The sequence below is a fragment of the Pecten maximus genome, chromosome 15 (genome assembly GCF_902652985.1).
Source record: "Pecten maximus chromosome 15, xPecMax1.1, whole genome shotgun sequence".
Lineage (NCBI taxonomy): Eukaryota > Metazoa > Mollusca > Bivalvia > Pectinida > Pectinidae > Pecten > Pecten maximus.
Window position 1 is genome coordinate 22,000,680 of NC_047029.1, and position 24,628 is coordinate 22,025,307.

The 24,628-nt window shown below is 36.3% G+C and overlaps 2 protein-coding genes across 2 annotated transcripts; one reads left to right on the forward strand and one right to left on the reverse strand.

Annotated features, from left to right (window-relative positions):
- Positions 1-7,409: 7,409 nt before the first annotated feature.
- LOC117343317 (neuronal acetylcholine receptor subunit alpha-6-like) lies at positions 7,410-8,462 on the reverse strand. The gene has a single exon (XM_033905660.1). It carries the CDS (start codon positions 8,460-8,462, stop codon positions 7,410-7,412), a length of 1,053 nt encoding a protein of 350 aa, XP_033761551.1.
- Positions 8,463-12,343: 3,881 nt separating this feature from the next.
- Positions 12,344-14,371, forward strand: LOC117343152 (acetylcholine receptor subunit alpha-1-B-like). The gene has a single exon (XM_033905476.1). The coding sequence runs from the start codon at positions 12,426-12,428 to the stop codon at positions 13,737-13,739; it is 1,314 nt and encodes a 437-aa protein (XP_033761367.1). The 5' UTR covers positions 12,344-12,425; the 3' UTR covers positions 13,740-14,371.
- The last annotated feature ends 10,257 nt before the right edge of the window (positions 14,372-24,628 follow it).

The window sequence follows — 24,628 nt, forward strand, 5'->3', positions numbered from 1 at the left end:
ACGGTCAGTCACCAGACAACTACCCCAAGTACATATATGTATATTTACATTCTGTGTTGCATTTGCCTATATGTCGTTAGTAAACCAAATTGTATTCATCAGAGTGTATACTACAATTTACAGTGATTCGGTCAGAGTAGGGATACAGCCACAGGTGTTGCTGGTCAAAACAATGGTCCCCAGTTACATTCGGCCAGGAGAGATTTCGAATGCTAGCATTTATCTACGTAAACCACCACAAAAAAAGCAACGCAAGTTATGAGAGTAAAATTTAATAATAGAAAAAATGAAGTCGACGGACTCGACACAAAATTATTATAAGCTCTATTCCTGATCTATAGGAAGTAATCAAATTGTCACTGTCGTCACACAGGGGCTCGTTGTTGAATTGTCAGAAATGCTAGACACGACAACATTTAAAGTCCAGCAATTTTTTTTTAAACCTACGAAAAATCGGCAGTATCGACATGGTTCTGGTTGTGTATGCATACTGAATTATAGTTATGTGGTTATTCACTGATGTCAAAGGCCTACAGTACCTTACTCCAAAATCGAGCCCCTGTGAAGTTGAACCTCGTCTGCTAAGTAAGCGACACTGATGTGACCGGTTAGACTGGATTCTGTTTCTAATGAAATATCCTTGGAATCGTTTTCACCTACTGTCAAGACGACGTTCATTTAGAATTTAAGAGATGATATTCCTCTGAAAATAACGTAAATCCAGTCGATAGAAACATAAGTGTTTCCGAGGAATCGAGTCTGTCTTGTGCAGTACCCATTCAACGCCGCATCACTTCTAAATGTTTACCGTATATCATGCGCCGAAAAACGGCTTTATTTTTAAACAATCAGAAATTATGCAATTGTGAACAATTTGAAGATATCTACAAACGTTTATAAAATACAATATAAAGCCAAATTGTGCAAAAAACATTTCATGTGATTGCTATTGTTAACGACATGAGGGACTATATTATTCCTTCTGGAAATTTCGGCTGTTCCGGTATTTGAACTTGATGACGTCAGTGATAGGAGAAGCGGCAAATTTAAACGCGTCTTAAGCTACAGTAAATAAAATAAAATTATGAATGTAAATATAAGCATTGAACTGTTACCAAATGGTAGTATACAGTCGATATGAATACAATTTGGGTGACAGATAAATATTTCATGTCGCCCTAACGGGCGACATTCTATTTATCTGTCACCCAAATTGTATTCATATCGACTGTATACTACCATTTGGTAACAGTTCAATGCTTAAATGTAGAAAGAATTGAACAATGGCGTATATTAATATGCACGTCTTTGATCTAAACAATCTCGGATAGTTATTCAAGATCTCAGACATTATAAGGTCAACACAAGAAAGCAAGTTGAAGAAACTGATATATATATATATAATATATAATCAGATATAATCAATGGAAAAAAATATTGAAGATAAGAAAATGGACTATATCTATCTGATAAAGTGTCAGAATGTAATTATGATACACGTGTGTATGCCTATACATGTATCATATATTACTAACTCATATACATGTATACTGACAATGCACTACCTATAGACATACAAGTTTACTTAAAGATGATAAATCATTTCTTAGGATTATTATCAATGTTCATAAGTATAGGGTTATAGGTCCACGTCAGCAACACTGTCAGTCTGATCACATATCTAGTCTCTTGTCACAAGCTTCAAGAATGGGGCCTCCTTGCTGTAAATTAGGCGCGTTTTTTTTCTTTTTCTCTTGGGGCATTAATGCTCTTTGCTTCAGTAGCTCTCCTCTACGTTTAGATAACTCTGGTGGCAGATCCGATACTACTGCCAATCCACAACCAGCTTTGAGAATTTTCAGGGCCTGACTGAGAACCGTGTCCCTGTCAATAAGGGACATAAATCGCACTATAACATTCCTTGTGCCCTCCTCACCTGATGGAAGTCTATGAATAGCTTGTATTAAAATTGACTTTACATAACCACGTTCAAGCTTTAGCTCATCAATGAGGAAGTCACGGAGTTTTTTTATCTGTGTCTTTGGGCAGTTCTCTAATATTTCCAGATAACCCCCTCACCACGAGGTTCCACTTCCTCCCCCAAAGTTCCAAAGCAAACCGTTCGTTCCTTTCATCATCGATTTTGTCTCTTATGGACGGAAGATGTTTGCTGTGAATATCATTAATTTCTGAGTTTACCCATGTAGCAGCTGAGTCAAGGACATCAACTTTTTCCTTCAGTTCACTCAGGCCCTTACGGACATTTGTCAATTCTTGAGAGAAGGAGCAGTGGAGATTTTTAAAACACTCAGAAATATAAGAGACGTTTTCGCACTTATAGTCTGGCATAGGGGTTTGACTTGTCTCCATACTGGACATAATAGTACGTACTTGTCGTATTCAGAAAAGCGCACGTACGGGTGAAAGTTATATATAGCACACTCTTTACAGGTATTGAAGGTGTCCAAATATCTACTCGAATATTTTTTTTATCAAACCAGGCAGATCATCACATAAGACAGTTCTTTAGTAACACACTACATCAAAAATTATGCTAAAATACTTGCATATAACTGTAGTAGAGTTGAAATAATAACGGAGGCGATCCTCACCACGACTGTTCACCTGGTCGTCATACCGGAAGTTGTTAAAAGGTTGGCAAAAGATCCGGCCTATCACAAGGAGACTTAACACAAACATACCGCAGCCTCCCAAAACTCACATACGCACTCATCACACGCATACATGTCGCACGCACGGGAGGCCGTCCTTAAATGACCTTAGCTGTTAATAGGACGTTAAACAAAACAAACCAAACCAAACCAAACTTGTGTAACCTCTAACTGCCCATAGCTGATTTTCCCGATGCTGACGATGAAATTTTCAAAGTTCGTATATTGAAAAAAATATAGCGTGTCAACTTACATTTAAATGATCAACAGGGTCCAATATATATTTCTTTCCATAAGCCCATGATTAAATGAGAATAATTTCGTAGCAAACAGACAAACACAAATTATGAAGTTTTCTTCTTCCGAAGCGAAGCAGAGCTCAAGCAGACAATACTGCCGGTAGTGATAGTAGAAATACCACGTGATTTGCCGGTTAATACAAAAATGGATTACAACCTATGTCCTACAAGCGGAATACAACTAAGTCCGTATCATTTCGTTCCGTTTGAAATAACAATCTATTTTGTATCAACCTTAAGGCAGCCATTTTTAAAAACGACTAGAAAAGTGTTACAACGACATGGACATGTAATTTGTGTGTTCTATACCGGATTATACTATATATTTGTGTCTGTGACATACATATAAGATATATATTCCATACATGATGCGTAGACATCGTTATAATGACCTGTCAACCACTTAAATGTTTTTTTAAAGCATATTGCGTTGCGCCCGTATTTCGGGCGGAAACTGCATCAAAGAATTAGTGCTTCGGAAATAAGAGGTCGCAGTCGGCAAAATAATATCCGATAGAAAAAGAGCCGACCAGCGGCCTCTTATGTTATAGGAGTAGGGTGGGGTGTGCTGCTGGGTGTCTTCGGCAGTATGCTTCAGTGAGGTAGCACTATAAATCGGCAAAAGTTCCGGCCTATCAAAAGGAGACTTAACACGAACATAACGCAGCCTCTTTGCCTTCTGTTTTATGTCAATGCAATTCATTTCAGTTTGGTTTATCTTGTTTAACGTCCTATGAACAGCCAGGGTCGTCCAAGGATGGCCTCCCGTGCGCGCGACACACATGGGTGTGGTGAGAGCATATGTGTTCTGGGAGGCTCCGGTATGTTCGTGTTAAGTTTCCTTGTGATAGGCCGGAACTTTTGCCGATTTATTGTCACTGAAGCATACTGCCGAAGGCACCAAAAGACTGGTATGTGTCGGCAAGGGTTTGGTTTGGTTTGGTTTATTTTGTTTAACGTCCTATTAACAGCTAAGGTCATTTAAGGACGGCCTCCCGTGCGTGCGATATGCATGCGTTTGGTGATATGTGTGTTTTGGGAGGCAGCGGTATGTTCCGTGTTAGGTCTCCTTGTTAGACAACCTTATAATGAATTTGCACAATCTAAGAAATTATTTTATTTCGATGTGGTCGTTATAGTTTCCGTATTTCCAAGATTTTTGTAAGGAATGTGGGTCACTGAAAAGTTCTGTTGCATTTGATATAGATCTACAAATACCGAAGTCCACACTCATAAGTTTGAATCTGTTTGAAATATATAAATTGACACTAAAAATTGTATCTGACCTCTGTCTATATACTTTAGAAAGTCCTAATTCGGATACACTATAACTATAGGTCAAAACTAGCAGTCCTGACAGTCATTCATGAATCTTAGAGGCAGAAATTCCAACTATAATAGCATCTCAAAAGTGTGAATAAATCTCACTCATGTAATTCAATCAATGTTTTGAAATGACCTGATTTAGATTTTATATCAATTCTCTATTAGCAAGAGTTAAACAGGTCATTTGACATCTTTTCATAATTTTTGCAATGAAAATCATGTGAACAAATCTTAACTTTGATTTGGTTTGATTTCGGAACTCCGTAATTTTGCGCAATGAAAATTGTATACATGCTGACAAGTTGTATTCGTCATGGCAAGTTCCGAGATCAGCTTCGTATTTTTCTCTAAAAATGAAATATAACATTGTATTGAAAATCAAGTACCAAGTAAGTTGTGTTAGTTTACCATCCCTAAGTACACCTGTAACATGGTTGCAATACTTATACTGATGTTTAAGATCATTTATTACCGTTGAATTTTATCTTCAATCATATTTTTTTAAACGCATTTCAAAGGACCTCTTACAAGAACAATATAACTTTGCCCACGAACTAATTCTACCAATACCAGGTGTCATTTGTACCAACCTAAGAGACAACCTACGAATTATGTTTTAAAGCATTCAAAAGGCACCATGGGCCTGTACTTTGGCCTTACTTAGTATTGTCTATCCGAGGTGTATGAGGATCATGATTTCATCCAAAACATTAAAATATTGACTATCAGGACATTTTTTCTCTTTAAGATTGTGCAATATTTACTTCCATATTTGAGCTCTTTATTTACAGCAAATCATACTCATGAGAATATAAGACAGTTTGGCAGCATACAGTATTGTTACGAGGGTGTCTTAGATGAAAAGGTGAAATGCACACGAACTTTTAAAGCAACTCAGGACTATAAACTATTTGACGTTTTTTTTACAATTATATTTTTACCAGTGTGTGATTTTCTAACACATCCTAGGGATCTGATCTTTACATGTTTTCAAACAATGTATAATATGACAGCTAACAATGTCATGGTGGCATTGAGAGGTATTACATAGACGTCAACATCCTGAACTTCAGTTTCTCATCTGGTAATTTCAGGAATGATTAATCGTCTTTTAAGGTAATCCGTCAAGGGTTTCTGCAATAACAAAAATATATCTGGAGTGTTTGAAATATTAAGTACTTTCCCATACTATCAAGATGACAACGAAACGTGAATGAGCGGTTCGAAGTCCTCATTTTTGTTCTACTTGCTGACCTTAGAGTTTAACATGTGTTTTCAATATGTTATTTCAATATACACTGAAGTGACTAAAACATATTTTTAGTAAAATTTCCATTCATTAATATAGATATATTTACAATAAAATGAGCATGTATAGGTTAGTTAAAGTGTCTTATAAAGAGGAGTTTGGTTTGATTTATTTTTTACAAGCTAAGGTTATTTAAGACGGCCTCGTGCGTATGTGTTTTGGGAGTCTGTGGTATGTTCGTGTAAAGTCTCCTTGTGATAGTCCGGACCTTATAGTGCTATCTCACTGAAGCAAACTGCCAAAGACACCCAGCAGGACACCCCACCTGGTCACATTATACTGACAACGGGCAAACCAGCCGTCTCACTCCCAAAATGCTGAGCAGGAGTAGCGACTACCATTTTTCAAGACTCCATTGCATTATCGTAAGAGGCGACTAATTTAAGATCTCATATTTTCTCTTCCTTAACAACATTCTTCCTAAAGTCTCCCTTTTAAATGTATCAATTTTGGCCTAAATTTGAGCGTTTGCTCCTGTGAGGAGGCTTTGGGTTCTGTCCCCTAGCCGAGACATACCAGAGTCTTTAAAACTGGTAGTTGCTTCTCCTGCTTAGCGCTCAGCATATTTGGAGTGGGACAACTGGTTGGCCCGTTGTCAGTATAATGTGACCGGGTGGGGTGTCCTGCTGGGTGTCTTCGGCAGTATGCTTCAGTGAGGTAGCACTATAAATCGGCAAAAGTTCCGGCCTATCACAAGGGGACTGAACACGAACATACCGCAGCCTCCCTAAACACACATACGCACTCACCACACGCATGCATGTCACACGCATGCATGTCACACGCACGGGAGGCCGTCCTTAAATGACCTTAGTTGTTAATAGGACGTTAAACAAAATAAACCAAACCAAACCAAGTATCTATTATTGCTCTACAGTTGTAATAATAGCATATTATATGTCTAGTGATGTTGATATCGGGCAATATTAACTAGATTTAACCAGAGGACCGATGGGCCTTAACGGTCATCTGACAAACACTTACAGCAGGGACACACCCCTCAATCCACAGGTTCCTGCTAATTATGAATGTTATACATTTACACATAGGTTTGTGTTTAATGTCAAAATATAAGAAAACAAAATTGTTAGGCTGTGAAAATTAATTGTAGGTGCAAATGTTGACGTTTTTCTCTTGATACATAGAAAAAATCAAACATATAAAGTTCCCTTTTTTGTATATTATACTAAAAACATATTCTCCTTAAATACATACAATGGAAGCTATCAACTTTTGTATTTATTTCCAAAGGAGCATACATGTGATAGTGTTTTTCATCGACGTTGTCAATATTATAGCAATCATATAGTATACATCCAGTCAAAGTAGGTCTAGCGTACCGAATTGTCTTCACTGTCGGTGGTTATGGACAACTGTAAGGTCTACGCATGCTTTTCTATACGTTGTGCAAAACGAAGTGCAAAGACCGTAACCTTTGTTTTTTTTTGTTCTGTATAGCACTGTTCAGTTGTTTGGTTCGTTTTTTGTTGTTCACAACCAGACATTTATCGATCGTTTAACAATAATTTAGCAGATATGTATCTGATGTATAGCTTGTCGTAACTGTAAAAGGAAAACAGTTTACATACACAATGACAATCCTTTATATGCTTTACCTGTCAAGATGCTGCTCCCGTACGTAAGTTTACGTTCCATCATTGGACTATACGCTTTATAATCAAATGATTAAGACTTTAAACATGCTACATGTATTACGTTCCATGCGAATGCATCTAGGGCAGATTTAGAGATAGTCTATACAGTTTTCGTCACGAGCTCTTTCCTATCTATCTCTGTGAGTCTTTACTCTTCTCCATTACTTTCATTGTATCCTTTAACGAATAACGAGATCGTAGATATAATTATCACAATAAAGAACACCAAGAAACACAGAAAGTCAATCGCTGACGTAACATCTGACCACGTGATCTTGTCTTTCGTACATTCGTGTTTCGGTGTAGGAGACAGATTTTGATCTGCAGACATAACCTGGGTTTGGATTTTTATTTTCTTCACTCCATTCCACGCTTGTATCTTTTTTGTCGACCGCCGACATTTCACCCATTTACAGAATCTCGCGAGACCTTTCAGAAAGTGTGGTATCTCCTTAGCAGAGTCCCTGAAATGTAGACGTAGTTGGATCGCTGTAATTATGATGATGGTCGTTCCAATACTTAGAAGTACTACAAGGTATGTTGACAATAATGACATTGTCGCGCTTTTCGGAAGTGACGAACTCACAATGGTAAGAAAAACAGCAAAAGCAAGATACAGAGTCATCGCGTAACTGATCTTTTCACCACTCTCTATCGGGATGATGAAGGTGCATACAGATAGAATCGACAACATCAGAATTGGCAATAGAACGCTTACCATAATATACTGAGGTTTTCTCTTCATCGTTATTGAAAACGTGACCATAGATTCATCATACTTAGATAGAGAGGCCACAGCAGAAGTATTTACAACATCCCATTCCCCGTTCGTCTGGTAATCGTCCATTTGTATACCTTTCGATCCCACCTCAACATCAATTTCGTCCACGGTACTGATCCAGACTCCTAGGATGATGTCACATGTCTGGCGATCGAACGGAAAATATTTAATATCAATAGAACATTTTGTGTCAAAAACCTCGAATGGGATCCATGATACATATCCGTCATACTCCACTGCCGATAATATAAAATCATCCCCCAGATCCTTTAGTTTTGTGAATCCATTTTGAAGCGCGATGTCGGGTTTCCAGATATCAGACTGAGGAGTAAGGATGTGTTGTATGCCATTGAAAACAGAAGGTGTCCATTGTAAGTTATCATCGTACCATCCAATAATCAGATACGCCGTTGTTGACATTTTTTCATGTACTTCGTCCACGCTGTTGATTCCTAAAAGATACAAATCCACATACACTAACAATACCTCATCCTGGTATTCAACGGGTCGTATTTTCTTATTGTAGGCTTTATCGGTAAACAAATACTTGTGCAGTTCCGTAGTGTCATTATAGGAAGTTGATTCCACAGAAATCGGTAACAAGGCAAAAACCAACGAAACATTAACCAATGTTAACATCTTGTTCATGTTGTCGACTTATTTGGATTTGATTTGAACGGTTTTGTTACAGCTAGACTTATAGCAAAATAGTGTAAGATCAGACAGTTCATGTATGTAACCTTTCAGATTCAGAACATTCTGCTTTAAGGCTGAAGCTTTTATTGAAATTAAAACATTGGTCCAGGTCTTGTCTAGGGAAATATCATAGACGAGTTCGATGCCATTTTACAGGGATTCGTTTAGCCGCGAGCAATACTGTCATTACTGCGCGGCTAGCAAACTGACGTTTTTAAAAATATAATTTTCATGATGATTCCGTGTTGGATACGTGTAGCGCTTCAATGACCTTGTTTTTACTTCTTGGCAATGCTCATTACTTAACTACAAATATATACAATCATTCTAATCTGTCATATCACCAAAAATTATCGACGCAGTAAAGTTGGATGTTACACTATTTATGAGGGGAGTCTCTTTTAAGAGGTTGGCTTTCTAGTAATGTTTATTTCCCATTAGGCTGGACATCAAGCATTTTTTTCACTTTGATATCACTCACAAATACATTGGTTTGTGCCATCTAAGCAAGTTCCCTAGGCTATAAACTTGCCATCAAAGCGAGTTCCCTTGCCTATAATTAACCCAAGAGTAACCGATGATGCACTTGCCTAATTAACTGATTACGGAAATTAATTACTAAACTAAAAACGACTATCGTCACGAAACGGATAAAAAGTTAATATATACAGTGGAACTTCGTTAACTCGAAGTCGACGGGACCACGAGAAAACTTTGTTGTCCGAGTGTTCGAATTAAGCGAGTTGTCATTTTTGGTGAAAAGTTTGGTCAATATTTGTCAACATATAATCAGTATAACTCCGCTCTGTCGCTCATCAGTTTAGTGTGATCTGGTCAATATATGTAATGTTTCGCTCTGTCACTCGTAATTTGGTGTAGTTTTGCGGATATACAGTCACGATAAAGTTTCTTTCGCTTAGTCACTTCAATAACGATCTGATGTACATGTCATGTTTGCTTTTGGTTTGGTTTGGTTTATTTTGTTTAACGTCCTATTAACAGCTATGGTCATTTAAAGACGGCCTCCCGTGCGTGCGACATACATGCTTTTGGTGAGTGCGTGTCATGTTTGCAAAAGGAATAACGATAAAACGGAATTCAATAGAATAACAATTTATTCGTGTCAAATCAAATAACCGTTTAGATTTTAACACAGATGATATGTAAAACGTATCAGAACCATTACCTTATATTGGACATATAAAATACTGTTTGATAGACTAGGCCTACTTACGTTTTACCGATAACCACGCCATTTCCATTCGTATTAGCACAGGAAGTTGGGTTGCGCATGTGCCTGTAAAATGTTACTGTTGCTGAGTTGGTGTGTTATCCGATTTAATAGACAGCGCTGACCTTTATAGTCGTACTCTGACAGTAATTACGCTATAGTTTCAGCTGTTTAAAGATTTAATAGGCACCGGTGACTGTTTCATTTCTACGCCTGTAAAACATCATCCAAGTACCTGTGTCAGAGATCAGTTCCGCTTGAGCGAGCGGGTAGATGAGTTGTCGACTATCGTGTGTACTATTATCGGCGACCGCCTCAGGAAATTATCTGATGTAAGTAAAGCAGTCCTTTTTATCACCAAGAGTTGTTATAAGATTCCGCCGACAATTTCTTTAATGAATTAATGAAACACTTATAATAGCATGTAATAATCGGTAGGTTTGTAGTGCCGATATCTTCAGTATTACAAACGGAAATTCGCTGTTAAAAATGTCGGCGTTTACCACCTATCGTTGTTGGACACAAACATTATACTTCGAGTTATTCGAACATATAGCCATCAAAATAAACCGTAACTATTAAAACAAATCACGTTTGGCAAAGACACTTCATCCGGTTAACGAGAGCTAATGTCGTAAACCAGACAATGTCGTGATCGTGTGACTACAGTTTTAAAAGCTTTCATGATAATCTCTGATGCCTTTTATTTGGAAAATTGATTTAGTGTTTATTCTAAATCATGGAATTTATGGGGAACTTTATTATTCTCTTCATTATTCTGTTTATTTATCAGTAAAATCTCAATGTAGTATTTGTTATGTCTTATTCCGTTTTCATACTTATGTTTGTCGCAATAATAGCTCGCATGAGCTAGTTTTCTTTATTTATATTATGTGACGTTAAATAGTTTCTTGTATCTTGTAAGTACTTTGGATTTTAAAAAATAAACTATAATCTGCCGCCTTCGAAAAGCAACATTGACCTGACAACGCGATATGCCGGCTTTGTCAAAAAAAATATAAAAACACAGGTTGGCCTTCAACGAAGTACAAGATCGAAATCTACCTGATTTTTGATGTTCAATAAACCAAACCAAACCAAACCCTGACATGATCATTGTGGAAGTCGTCTGTAAGATGATATGAATACCTGGATAGCAATGTATTTATATACATGGATACGAATTGTACATATATTATAAATATTTCTCCTGGTACAACTACGACAGGAAATTTAAATCTATATCTTCGGATCACCAACACATAGTGTATATGATACATTGTGCTAATAAATAGGTATATAACATAGTAACACAAATGACGAAGGAAGACAACTTTTTGACTCGAGTCCTGACCGGGCCTCGAACTATATTATATATATGTAATATTTATATATATTTAAGAGTCTATATCTCAGCACAAAAAAAAAAGATATCTATGTCAGATATCATTAGCCAGAGAAGTAATACCGAACACTGGATTTAATAACATCCTATACTCAAACTGATTAACGTCTCAACGGTCTGGTGCAAGACAATGATGAGATTGACGACATTATTCGAGAACTGGATATGGATCCTATTACTAGTCTGACTACTCAAGTTTCATCAGGGTCTTACTGTATAAACACTTCTATATCACAGCATCTGACTTTTTTTTAAACTACAAAACAGAGTCAATAACAATATTTACACAAAACAGCGAACATCTTTTGCTATTCCAGAGACTGCGATGTCGGTTTGAATCCCGATCTATGTGATAACAAGTTAATCTCCTTTACCTGTGAAGTTTTAATAAATAAAATGTTATCAAACAATATTCAGTTTTATTTAAAGAAATAACATTATTGTTACGCACTTGATCAATTATTTTTTTATTTTTAAAGATGAAGTTAATTGTCTTGATTATATTTGAAAAAAACCCTCAGAAGTCAGAACTAAAGTTTGTTATTACACAATGATATTAAGAAATAAACTATAATTGCATGTTGGATTTGATCGCTGCATATCGATCCCAGGTCAGCGATATCGACCGAGGACTCTGTTGACAACGCTGACCTGAGATAGATAAAAAAAAAAAAAAAAGCATGCACCAACGTAAACTATGTATGTAAACTATTTTGGTAGGGTCTTAATACTATGACGACCTGAATAATGCATGTTCACTGTCTAAGCAGTCTTAAAAAACTAGTTAAGCCATTAATAATATATAGTCAATCGAGTGCAAAGGCGCGTAGCGGGGTCATTCAGACGTGAAAAGTGAATTCTACAGGTAACGGGAATTAGCATGGCAGTATATGTTCACGTGTCACGTGACAAAACTGTCTGTATAACAGAAATTCCATCGCTGCATCTCAGTCAGAACTTTACGAACCGCCCGATTAAGCAATCAATACTCTTACGAAAAGGCACATGATTGAAATTACTGTTCCTTTCGTGGACTAGTTTGGTGATCAATATGTTACAAATACAGATTTATGTACTATTTTTCACCTTTGTTTCGCCATCACAATTTGTGGCTTCCCAGTATTACGATGACCTCACGACTCTCTTGGATGATATGCTTGCTGCGAACGTCTACGATAAAAGAGTGCGACCGATTGTAAAACAAAATGAAAGTTTGATTGTTACTATCAGCCTCTCACCAGTAGCGATCACAGACATTGACGAAGTTAAAGAGTCGCTATCCACGGCAGCATATTTAGATGTTGTTTGGAAAGACGAATTTCTGAGATGGACTCCGTCTATGTATAATGATATTGATCATTTCTACATATCACAGAAAGACATCTGGATACCTGATATCGCTCTGAAAAATGGATTTACAAAACTGCAGAACTTGGGTGAAGATTCTCTATTAACAACGGTGGAAAATAATGGAATTATTATTTGGAAACCGTTTGAGGTGTTCCAAACACAATGTCCCATCGATACAAAATATTTTCCTTTCGATCAACAGACATGCAACATCACATTTGGAGTCTGGACAAGTGCTTCTGTTGAAATTGAACTTAGACCAGAGGAAGGTGAACTATGGTTGGGTGAATATCAGACCAACGGACAATGGGATATGGTAAAGACATCGGCACATAAAATACTATCTATTAACTCGCAATCTGTAGTCACATTTTCACTCAAGATTAAGAGAAAACCCCAGTACATTATGGTTAATGTAGTTTTACCGATTATCATGTTGTCGATTCTCTCTGCCTGTACGTTCCTTATTCCTGCAGAGAGCGGTGAGAAAATGGGCTACGCCATGACTCTTTATCTGTCATTTGTTGTCTTTCTGACCATCGTGAGTTCATTACTTCCAGAAAATTCGACAATGTCGTTACTGTCAACATACCTTGTGGTACTTCTGGCTATTGGAACGACCATCATAATAATAACGGCCATTCAACTACGCCTTCATCATCTGGACAGTTCTCGTGAAATACCGCGATTTGTAAGATGTCTTGTGAGAATGAGTAGTAGGTTGCAATGTCGACATTCGGTACAGAGGATGAAAAAGTCTAACAGGGTGGAAGAAATGCAAACTGAGAGAGTATCGGCGGGGAGTGACATTGAAATGCAAGATCTAGACGATAAAACAGAAATCCACTCTGGATCATCAAATTCGAAATCCGAAATAGCGATAGACGATTCCAGTTGGGCGGATGTAACGTCCGCGATTGATTTTTACTGTTTCTGGTTGTTTTCCATTGCGATTGTTATATCAACAGTCGTGCTGTTTGTCAGTGGTGTTAGCCATAGCAGCGAAATTAAGTAATATAGGTAGAAGAAATTTGTGATGTCTATGTTTTTACCTGTGTTTTCTGAAATTTTGATGTTTTATCGAGGTTTTTCTGTAATTGTATGTTTTTATCCATGTTTTCTGTCGTTGTATGTTTTTTTTATTGGTGTATTCTGTAATTATATATATTTATCGGCGTATTCTGTAATTATATATTTTTAGCGGTGTTTTTTTTTATGTTTATCGATGTATTCTGTCCTTGTATGTATTTATCGGTGCATTCTGTTATTATCTAAAGTTATCTGTTAATTCTGTAATTATATATTTTCAGCGGTGTTTTCGGTGTTTATCAGTGTATTCTGTCATTGTAAGTATTTATTGATGTATTGTGTAATATAAATATATATATTCATCCCTTTTTGTTCGTGTTTTGCGGAATAATCAGTAATTGGTTTTTTATCGGTGTAATTTGTAATTGCATGTTTTTATCAGTGTTTTCTGTAATTGTTTTTTTATCTGGTCACTGTAAATGTATGTTTTTATCGGTGTTTCTGTAATTGTATCATTGTATCGGTGGGTTTTTTGTAATTGTATTTTTTGGTTTTTTTTTGTAATTATGTTTTATCAGCAGTATATATCATTGCGTTTGTATCGGTTTTCAATCGAACTATTTATGGTTTTTTTTTGCTTTTTTTTTTTTTAATTTGTTTCTATCGGTGTCTATATAAGATAAATTAATCAGTATTTTTTATGATAGATTTTTATCTGTGTTTTCTATGATTTGTATCCTAGAAACGTTGGTCAGCTGCCAATATTAGGAAAAGAAAGATAATACAACATTTACAGTTATAAACGGCAGAGTGAGAGAAATAATGACACTGCGATAGCAAGTAGTTAGGGATATTACATTAGTAATAAAAGCGGAATGATAAGTTGATACGACCAATTGAGCTTGCAGCTAAAATTTGATATGGATCAATTTGTTGCTGTCGATGTTGTGAATTAATAGTATATTCTCCTAATATTCTCCTTCTCCACTGCAAGTGTCATCGGGTCATCTGTGTACATGTTTTTTTCTCAATATGTAACTTCTAACTGAAGGTTTTTGGAAATAAACATGCGCATATGTAATGGTATAGCTGTATTGGTTTTGTTTTTCTAACGTCCTATTAACAGCTATTGCTATATATGAACGGTCTCCCCTGGAGGTTGTGGTATGTTTGTATCCTTGTGATAGCACGAATTTGATGCCGACTTATAGTGCTACCTCACTGAAACTTACTGCCAAAGTAATCCAGCAAGACAACTCAACCGGTTATATTATACCGTCGGTATATAATGCCACGTATATCAAATATTTGATAAAAATACAAGCCTTTCATGTTAAGTGCATACATTGGCTCATTGTCAAGAGCTTCATTTGCGAAAAGGGATGGTCGTGATGTTGGCAAAACTAAGTTTAGCTAGATTGATTTTCTAGTTAAAAACAAATAGTACCAATAAAGAACAGGGTCGCGGTGGCTGAGTGGGTAAGGTGTCCCGACACCTAATCACTAGCCCCCTATTTGGATCGCGAATCAGAAACCTATGTGGGGCAGTTGCCTCGTTCCGACTGTAAGCCAGTGGTTTTTCTCCTGGTACTCCGAATTTAATCCACCTCCGAAACCTGGCACGTCCTTAAATAACCCTGGCTGTTAATAGGACAATAAACAAAATAACCTTAACTAAACCAATAGAGATTTCTTTTCAAACTGTTTCAAATGAAAATAACAGTGATATTTCTTTTTACTACGATTAATTAAAATTCTATGAATACGCTTATAACTGTAGATTGGATTCGATATTGACCATAACACGGATTTTATTATTAAACACGAAGATGGTAAATATTTGAATTCCGTTAACCTGGAAAGGCAATCGGTCATTACGGCGGACCAAACCATACCTAGCTGTGGTGACCTTAAAAATAGATATATTGACAACTGTTTATTGACCCAACAAATGTTCGACGTTTTAGTATAATTTAGATGATATGGACCACAAAATCTGTTGACTCAAGCGCAGAATACGAATCACCAGTGTTTGAATAATGTGTTTAATTTTACTAAGACAATACAGTGCAAAATCACGACAGAACACTGAATGCATTCGACAGGAGAGACTTAACTGTATGTTATTACTATAAATGTACAGTATTATATTGTTAAAGGGGCATTCCATTGTTTGAATGCGTGATGTGAGTTGTACAGTAATGTATACGAATTATAAATGAAGCTTAACCTCATATTTATGACTAACTGTGATGGAATGAACAGCACATTTGTACTGAAAATCCGCAAAATTCTGCCGCTCTGCATCTGCACTTGAATATTCAACCACGTCTCCTACGCTTTGATCCCGATCACGTAGTCACCATCATCGCTCAGGTGCTCTCTGATGTAGCCAGCTGCAGTCGCATCTAGTTTGACAAATAGTGGCTTTGCCCTTCTGGCTCGTATTTCACGCTAGGTATTGTGAACAAAAGCGCTTTCATTGGACGGAAGGGAGTTATGATAAGAGGAAGAAGGAGCCAAGTTATGTTTAAAAAAACAGCCATTGCTTGAATCGTGTGTGTTATGACACTACCTATCTGGATTAAGTTGTAGATCCATGAGAGTTGTTAGCTTGTAGGTAGTCATTTTGAGTCTGCCCGAGTTTAAGACGGCATATTTTTGTCAAACAACGTGATTCCTAATTTGGCAAAACATCCCTAAACCCTCCATCAACAACGACATGATCTTTTTTACAGCCTGAAGAGAATATCCATTATGGTTTTTGTAGTCTTCGCATCATTATTGATTCAATGACAGGATAGGGCTATGTTCACAATCTTCAAATAGCTCCGCTTCTTCTATGGGAGTTTATATGGAGCATATGAACAGTACTATCAAGTATGATAGTCGTCGATCGCTTGCCAAACAATGGTGCGGGGAACAGAAAACTTGTGCTCAAGGAAGTTTTCTTGCAGATTTCTAGCAGATTTGTTGGTTTTAATGTCACTCCTAAAGAAAACTTCACAACCCGCACATACACACCTATATCTCATTGTATCGGGTGTTAAAATCTCCGTCAGATGTGTTTTTATAAACAAGAACCGCTTTAATATAATATTTCAAATCATGGACATATTACTTTAGGAAAATGTAAAATTGATATATCAAAAGAACAATGGTGATTCGGACATACGTGGTATATTGTTGCAAGATTTGTTTTGTCAAAATCGGTCATTAGTATATCATGTTTAACGTCCTAACTATCATTTACAGCGACGGTCATTTAAGGTTGTGACCTACACATGTCGGCATAACTTGTACGCGTGCTACGCGTGTTTTTATATATTGGAAAAGGCGATTTCGTGCATTAAGGTTTGGAGTACTACAGGGTGGTCTCGTATGTTCCCAATCGTTTAACAAGTCATTGGGATGACACACATCAAAGCCAAATATCAACCCTGCACAAATGTTAAAGTTTTGATCTTTGGGCAGGATTATTGTAAGTTATAAAGCTCTATATACAAATGTACGTTAACAGTTTTGAACGGACTGAATATGGAAAGCATTCAAAATGTCATTGGTTCACAAAAAATAACTTTTTCACAAAATGCTTAAAATACATATTATCGGCGATATACTTGTTGTTTAAGTATTTTGGTATATAGTTCATGGTTCAAACTTTAGTTAGTGAGGCAAGTGCATCATCGATTAATTTGGATTAAATATAAGGGAACTTACATTGATGGCACAAAGCAATTTATCGTAATGTATCGTTGAGTGTTTTCTTCAGGCCAAGCCCTATGGGAAATTAACATTACTGGAAAACTCACCTTTTACTAAATTGTCAATTGTGTTCATTTTATATTTGAAATTGCTCTGTATCGACGAGATGATTTTATGAGATAAAACGCTCATTAGAAAGACAAGATAAGATAAGATCCAAAACTAGATACCACTTATGAATTAAGCATTAAGGACAGAAGGTACAATTCTAATGTCTTATATACAATGTACATTTATATCCCCAAGAAAGCGATAAAAAAAAAGCACAGTGAGGGTAGGGTAAACTATTGACACTGAATTCTGAAATATTAAGCAACTTAAAATGATTTACATCTTTTCCAAAACACCGACCATAGAACCGTTGTAATAGACTGTAAAATAAATCTAATATTTGCGTCGGTGTGAGTAGGTGAGGTGCTTTATTAAGATTGCTATGACATCAATCGATTGTTTTTTTTCCTGAAGACGGTGATTTGATTCGGATGTTTAATATGGAAACAAATGTAGTATATTACTTAATCTCTAGTGATTTGAATATCAGTCGTTTTAGTGCAAAAATAACGAAAATAAATTGAATGTTGACAAAACATGTGTGACACATTTGCTCCTTTGGTTCAATACAGGTTTGTTTAATTCGAACTATGAATATTTCAACACACACTCTATTTTTGTAGTCACATATGAATATATAGAGGTCATTTATGCTCGAGGTTTATTACAATCCAAATAGCAAAGTTGTTTTGAGTGTCGAGGGAGTATCTGCAATAACCTCCCAGGTTATTGCTGTTGATGTAAGGATTCTGTATAACGACCCATATACCAACAATATTCTGATACCAAAGTACACTTGTTTCCTGATTTACTTCAGGATTGATCCTAGCGCTCAATATGATATGTTCGTTGTCAACTGCGGGCATTCTACCGTGTACTCAGTCAAAATGAGGTACAATTCTTATATTTACATCAAACAAATCGTTTAAATACAGTACGAAGAAAATAAAATTCAAGGTGTGTTGCGACGTTGGTAACTACGGCAGCCGTGGTTGCTAAGATAATACAGTTCCAGTGAATCTACGTAAAGATACAAGTATTGTTAACAAATTAAAAGAAACAACTCAACATTTTTGTTTAAAACTTTTTACGTTTAAAATTAAATAACATATTCACAATGCACAATGTTCGTCTCAGATTAACTATAGTTGTCAGGCATAGGGTATATTGACACAGATTAAGTAGTTACGTGGTCAAACGTTCTCTTGGAACTTCACACTTCAGAAATCTGTTAATAGCTTACCTCGTGGAGAAGAAGAAAATATACACTTGATATTAGCTTTTTTTTTGCAGAGTTCATCCGGTAACAGGAGAAAACGCTAAAATTGCGTTGATCACACCTTTAAAAATGGCGCCGTCTAGGTGACGCTCCGGAAACTTTACAAATAGACGACGTCATAATTATTGTTCGGAATCCCGCGCTTATTAATCCGCTGAGCCTTTTTTCCACTGCGTATATGCTAATTCATTCGCAGTCAGAGTTTACTAAGCTGAAGAAGGAAGAGTTGTAAATATATTGAAATGTATATTATTCAGTTCTAAATCATTCTTACCTTATAACAATAATGCCAACATTTATTTCGGATTTAAAAACGCTCTTCCTTCCTGGTCTGTTCGTAAATAATTGTTGCTATCGCTATTTCTTAAAAAGTACATCTAGTTTCTCTAGTTGTACTTCAATCTTGAGTGGCGAAGAAACTTTCTGAGATAAAAATTCATTAGAAAGGCCAATTTAGATATAGTTCAAAACAAGATACCTCTTATTAATCACGCAGAGGGTACAAAAGGTACAAATCTAACGTTCTTAAATATCTATCCCAAAGATGAAGCTGAAATTAACGATATTATATTGACAATTAATCAGACTAAGTGCTAGCAAGAAAGATTACTTGTAGATCCTCCCTCCCCGAGACAGTTCGTCTATTAGCCACGACGCTATCACTGTCTATCCAATTGCCGTTAATTAACACCAATTTATAAATACGTTCAAGTAAACTTTTTTTTTGTTTTTTGTTTTGTTTTGTTTTTTTATTGTAAAAACATTGCATATTTCATAATATTTCATAATAATTATCGCTGTGGCCGTTTCTTGAAAAGTACTCCTAGGTTTTCTAGATGTGCCACTTCAATTTTTAATCTAATTTTGAAAACAAAATTGCCAACAAGAGGCTATCTTTGATTTTTTTTGTAATTTTGTTATCGCCATTTCTTCAGATATTTCTTCTCAAACTTCATATGCAAGTCCTCGTTGTTCCTCGGGAGTGGTAGATTTACTTTGAGTCTGATCACGAAAATAAACACGCCGATAAGAAGCCATCTCGCATTTTGACATGTAAATTGGTGATCAAACAAATATCAACGTACAAGGTGAAATTACGTGCGAACTGTGTACAGATTTGATTTTTGTCATTTTGGGGTTGATCAATGGAATTTTCATTGTGACCTTTAAATTTTGAGAACTGAATTTGTTAAAACCCCAATACTTTCCTTTCAAAGACTAAAAAAATCTTTATTTTTACTTCAATATTGAATTTCACAAAAGAACATTAGTATTTTTCTTGTTTTGACCTTTTACCCCGGAAAATTCTGTGAAACCACAAATAATAGCGTGTTCAGCAGCATACCACCCGAAGCTGAATTAAGTATCTTGATTAACAATTGTGCGTATCACTGAGAGGTCGCAGATGACAAAATTGGCACCTCTCTTTGTTTTAACCGAGACAAATGTTCTGAAACTGAAAGACAGAAAATCATCACAGAAGTGACCAAAAGGTGCGTGATGCAAGCCAATAAGGCCCCATGATTGCATTTGATGTTCACAACACTTATAGACACTATTGGCATTGCCGGTGTTCACTGACGCTGAACACGGAGAGCATTTGTATCGCTTTCCAAATATAATTCAAATTGATTTCAATCAATTAATGAATCAGCGGATGGTTTTGACGACTGACATTATGTTCAGATATGACATTAAAGTGTGATAGAACTGCATTGATTTCTTTTACGGCCTCACAAATTGTCTTGGTTATGCACCAACCAGAAATAAATGCTAAATGCATGGAAGGAGAGCTTCTTTTGACAAAAGAGCTGAACGCTTGACGTATATTGTTGCCACAATACCATGCTTGTTTATATTCGTTGTTATTTTTTTTCATCAATCATGTTTGGTGTGTCATTACCATTATAATTTGCTCCAGTTTGCCGAGACCATCTGGGATTTGTTTTACGTATTTCTATACAGATGTTCCGAAACAAGGAAAAGCACATAAAGGAAAATGATGTGTTCAGCTCCGATAGTCAGATTAATAAACTTTGTTATGTAGATACCAATATTTTGGCAGACACGCAAGAATTCCATATTGCAATTGTATGATCAACGGTAATATCATTACGTTTTGATCATCATGAAACCATCTATTGCAGATCGGAAACATTACAACGTCCCAAGCTAATATTATATATCAATTATCAAACAGCCATTAGGAGTAAATGGCATCACGTCCTATTTTGGTTTGCAGAGCTAATTACCTGCTGTCGTTATGCCGACTTGGGAGCCCGTAGCTTTGTGAAGCAGAACCAAACGAAATGCAAACATCTATTATTGATAATGCTTTATTGCCTGATAGTTCGACAATAAAACATGGAAATAAAAAACTAGCAATACATAACTGTAAAGTATGAAGTACAAAGGTGTAGATATCCCAACTATTATCAGTTAAATCAACGAAAAAATGTATCAAATATCACAACTAATCATCAGTGATGTTTCAACTATTGATAACCCCGAGGAAGCTTAATTGTCCTGATAATATCATTTAGCGATACACAACACTGGGTGTTTTTCTTAAAAAAGAATCATTTATCTCAGCATGTTAGAAACAACCAATGTCCTTCGTCCCGTGAGTTTAACGCTGTGTTGTATTCAGCTTCATTGTACTATAGCGCAGCACATCCACCAATCATATTTGTACGTTTTCATTCGGCCTATTTTGTATTTGTTACTAGACATCAACACTCAAGGCCTTTAGGATTATTGGCGTATCATTCAAGGACGAAAAAGCTTTATATGGTACCCTTCAAATTATTTAAGGTCTACTGTATCTTATCCAGGCTGTCTAAATCTGTAATGAAAAGTCCAAATATATTTTATGTCATTGTTACAACCTGTATACAAGACTAATTTAATAACAAACAAATACATTTTCCAATGTCCAATTAATTGCTGGTTTAGTGGTACAGGTAAGTTTTTGATACAGGTTAGTTTTCGGCTTATACTGTATCTAATGGTTACTTGATATGTATAACTTCCTACTCACTTGCGTTTCATTTGTACAATTCTCTCTTTTCTTTTGTTTTTGTCCTTCTGAATAACGCTGACGTTCAATCTACAATAAACTAATTCTTTTTAAGCTAAATTGAGTTAGGCCTAGAAAAAAAAATGTTGTGTTTCCCCTTTCCCGACCGACCCTAATTTTAGGCCACCGACCCTAATTTTTTTTTTTTTGAAATACTGAAAATCCGGAAATTTTCGTAAATTTAGCCCGTTTTCCGTTTTATTATTATACACACCCAAGTCTTATAAACGCTTGTATATGACGGGCACTGGTTTTAAAGCGTATTGATGACCTCGATGTTCAAAAAACATGGCGGCTTTTTGCACGCCGTCGTCTGTTTTGGCACTGACGATAAAAAAATGTAAACACATGGACGAAAAGCGAATTATGACATCACTGCCGCATACAACGCTATGTGGAGATATATTTTATTTTATTTATTTTATTTTGTAAAAGGTGATTGTGTTATATTGGGGAGGGAGGTTGGACAGTGTTATACTGTTCTGCCCGTGTGTCTAGAATGTCTCGAACATGAACAGCCTCCATGTTATCGTCCATACGGAAAAAAATCGAAGAGTGGAAACTCTCAATAAACTGCGTTTATAATGACATGGTTTTACTGTTCTGACTATTAATATGATGCTCCTATTTGAGATTATCTGAAAAGAGATAACACTGCAAATAAAGTTTGATATACTTTTAATATCATTTTCATCTCCCAATACATTGCATTTCAAAATGAAGTTAGGTAGAAGAATGATCAAACACTGAAATATAATGATATTGAAATGATATATACAGCATATATAAATATTCAAATATGAACATTTGATTATTTATTTAAAAAAAAAAAGATAAAAAAAAAAAAAAATCCCTACCTACCTACCCTAATTTTTTGAGAGACGAAAGGGGAAACACAACATTTTTTTTCCTTGGCCTTATCTGATATCATCATTGCAGTCTGATACACTACTAGTTCTTACGCTATAGAACGGAATAGAACTAGTTTGTGATGCATTTTCTCTTCCTAGATAACTTTCATATCCCTTACCTCTTGCTTGACAGTGACCTGCCCTGCAGGTAGGGCGTAAGAATTGTACCTGCTGCCCCATTGCATGATCCTAAGAGGCGACTAAATTTGGGATCTTATCTTTTCTCTTCTTTCTGAACAACTTTCTTCTTCCTAATGTCTCCCTTGACAATGCCTCACTTTTGGCCTTTAGTTGAGCGTTCGCCCCTGTAAGGAAGGCTTTGGGTTCTGTCCCCTAGTCGAGACATACCATAGTCTTTAAAAATGGTAGTTGCTACTCCTGCTTTGCGCTCAGCCTATTAGGAGTGAGACGACTGGTTGTCAATATAATGTGACTGGGTGGGATGTGCTGCTGGGTGTCTTCGGCAGTATGCTTCAGTGAGGTAGCACTATACATCGGCAAAAGTTCCGGCCTATTACAAGGAGACTTCACACGAACATACCGCAGCTTCCCAAAACACACATACGCACTCACCACACGCATGCATGTCGCACGCACGGGAGGCCGTCCTTAAATGACCTTAGCTGTAAATAGGACGTTAAACAAAATAAACCAAACCAAAATTGACAGTGACACTGCCTCACTTTTGGCCTTTAGTTGAGCCCTCGCCACCGAGATGAAGGCTTCCGGTTCTGTCACCTGACGGAGACATACCAGAGTTTATTAAAAAGGTATATTCTAATAAGCTTTAAGCTCAGTATTTTAGGATTTGTGGCGGTTTAACGATCTCGCAACAGCCAGAGCACAATAAATCAAAGAAAAGGAAGAGAAAGCAATAAGGAAACAAAAGAAAAGTAGATTCTTTTAAATATCTTTAAAACCTTTCAGATCAAAAAACAGTATTCATATATAAAGCATTGCTTGGCATCAAGTGATAAACGTAATTATGATTTTAAAAAAGTCCTGTGGTCTTAATCCACCCGCATACATGTACAATGTATATATCGTTACTAGTCATCAACAGTTTACACAATCGTGATGAAAATTGGGTCCTGGGGTCTTAGTGAGGATTTAGTGTAACGATCATATCATTCTACAATACATATGTGGTACCGGTGTTACTACAATGGATTATTATATATATGTATTTGTTTAATTAGATCATTTGTATATATTCATATATTTCTAATATTCGTTGGGCAAATAATACATGTTGTACATATTTTTATCAAAAAGAAAATATTTATTCATATTGTAAATTATAAACATGTGTGAGGTATGAATGTCCAGTTTAGTACACACGTTTATAACGTACGGTAAAGTAGGTCACCATTGTGGATATTTTCAGAAGTTAATATTTACCTATAATCTTGTTTATACGCGTCCAGAGTTAAATGCTTCATTTCCTGGATAACCAATACTCATTAATATTGTATGAGAGAGAATTACTTCTTTTATATGTATAATATAATACCTTTTCATTGTGTGAGATTCGGTGCGTGAGCGTTGAAGAAGCCCGCCAAGTTTTGGAACTATTTTGTACCGGAAGTGATTTATAGTAGTTCACGAGCCGGGCGGGAAATTCAAGGTGCGATAATTCCGGATAGTATAAAAAGGGCAGAGATCGTCTGCTCTTGGCAAACACTCTGCACCTGATGGAGCCAGAAATGGTAAGAGTGACATTGTTGTATCTCTGCTCTGTACATTGGGCAAACTATCCGGATTTCTGTGTACTTGAACAGATGTAGTGT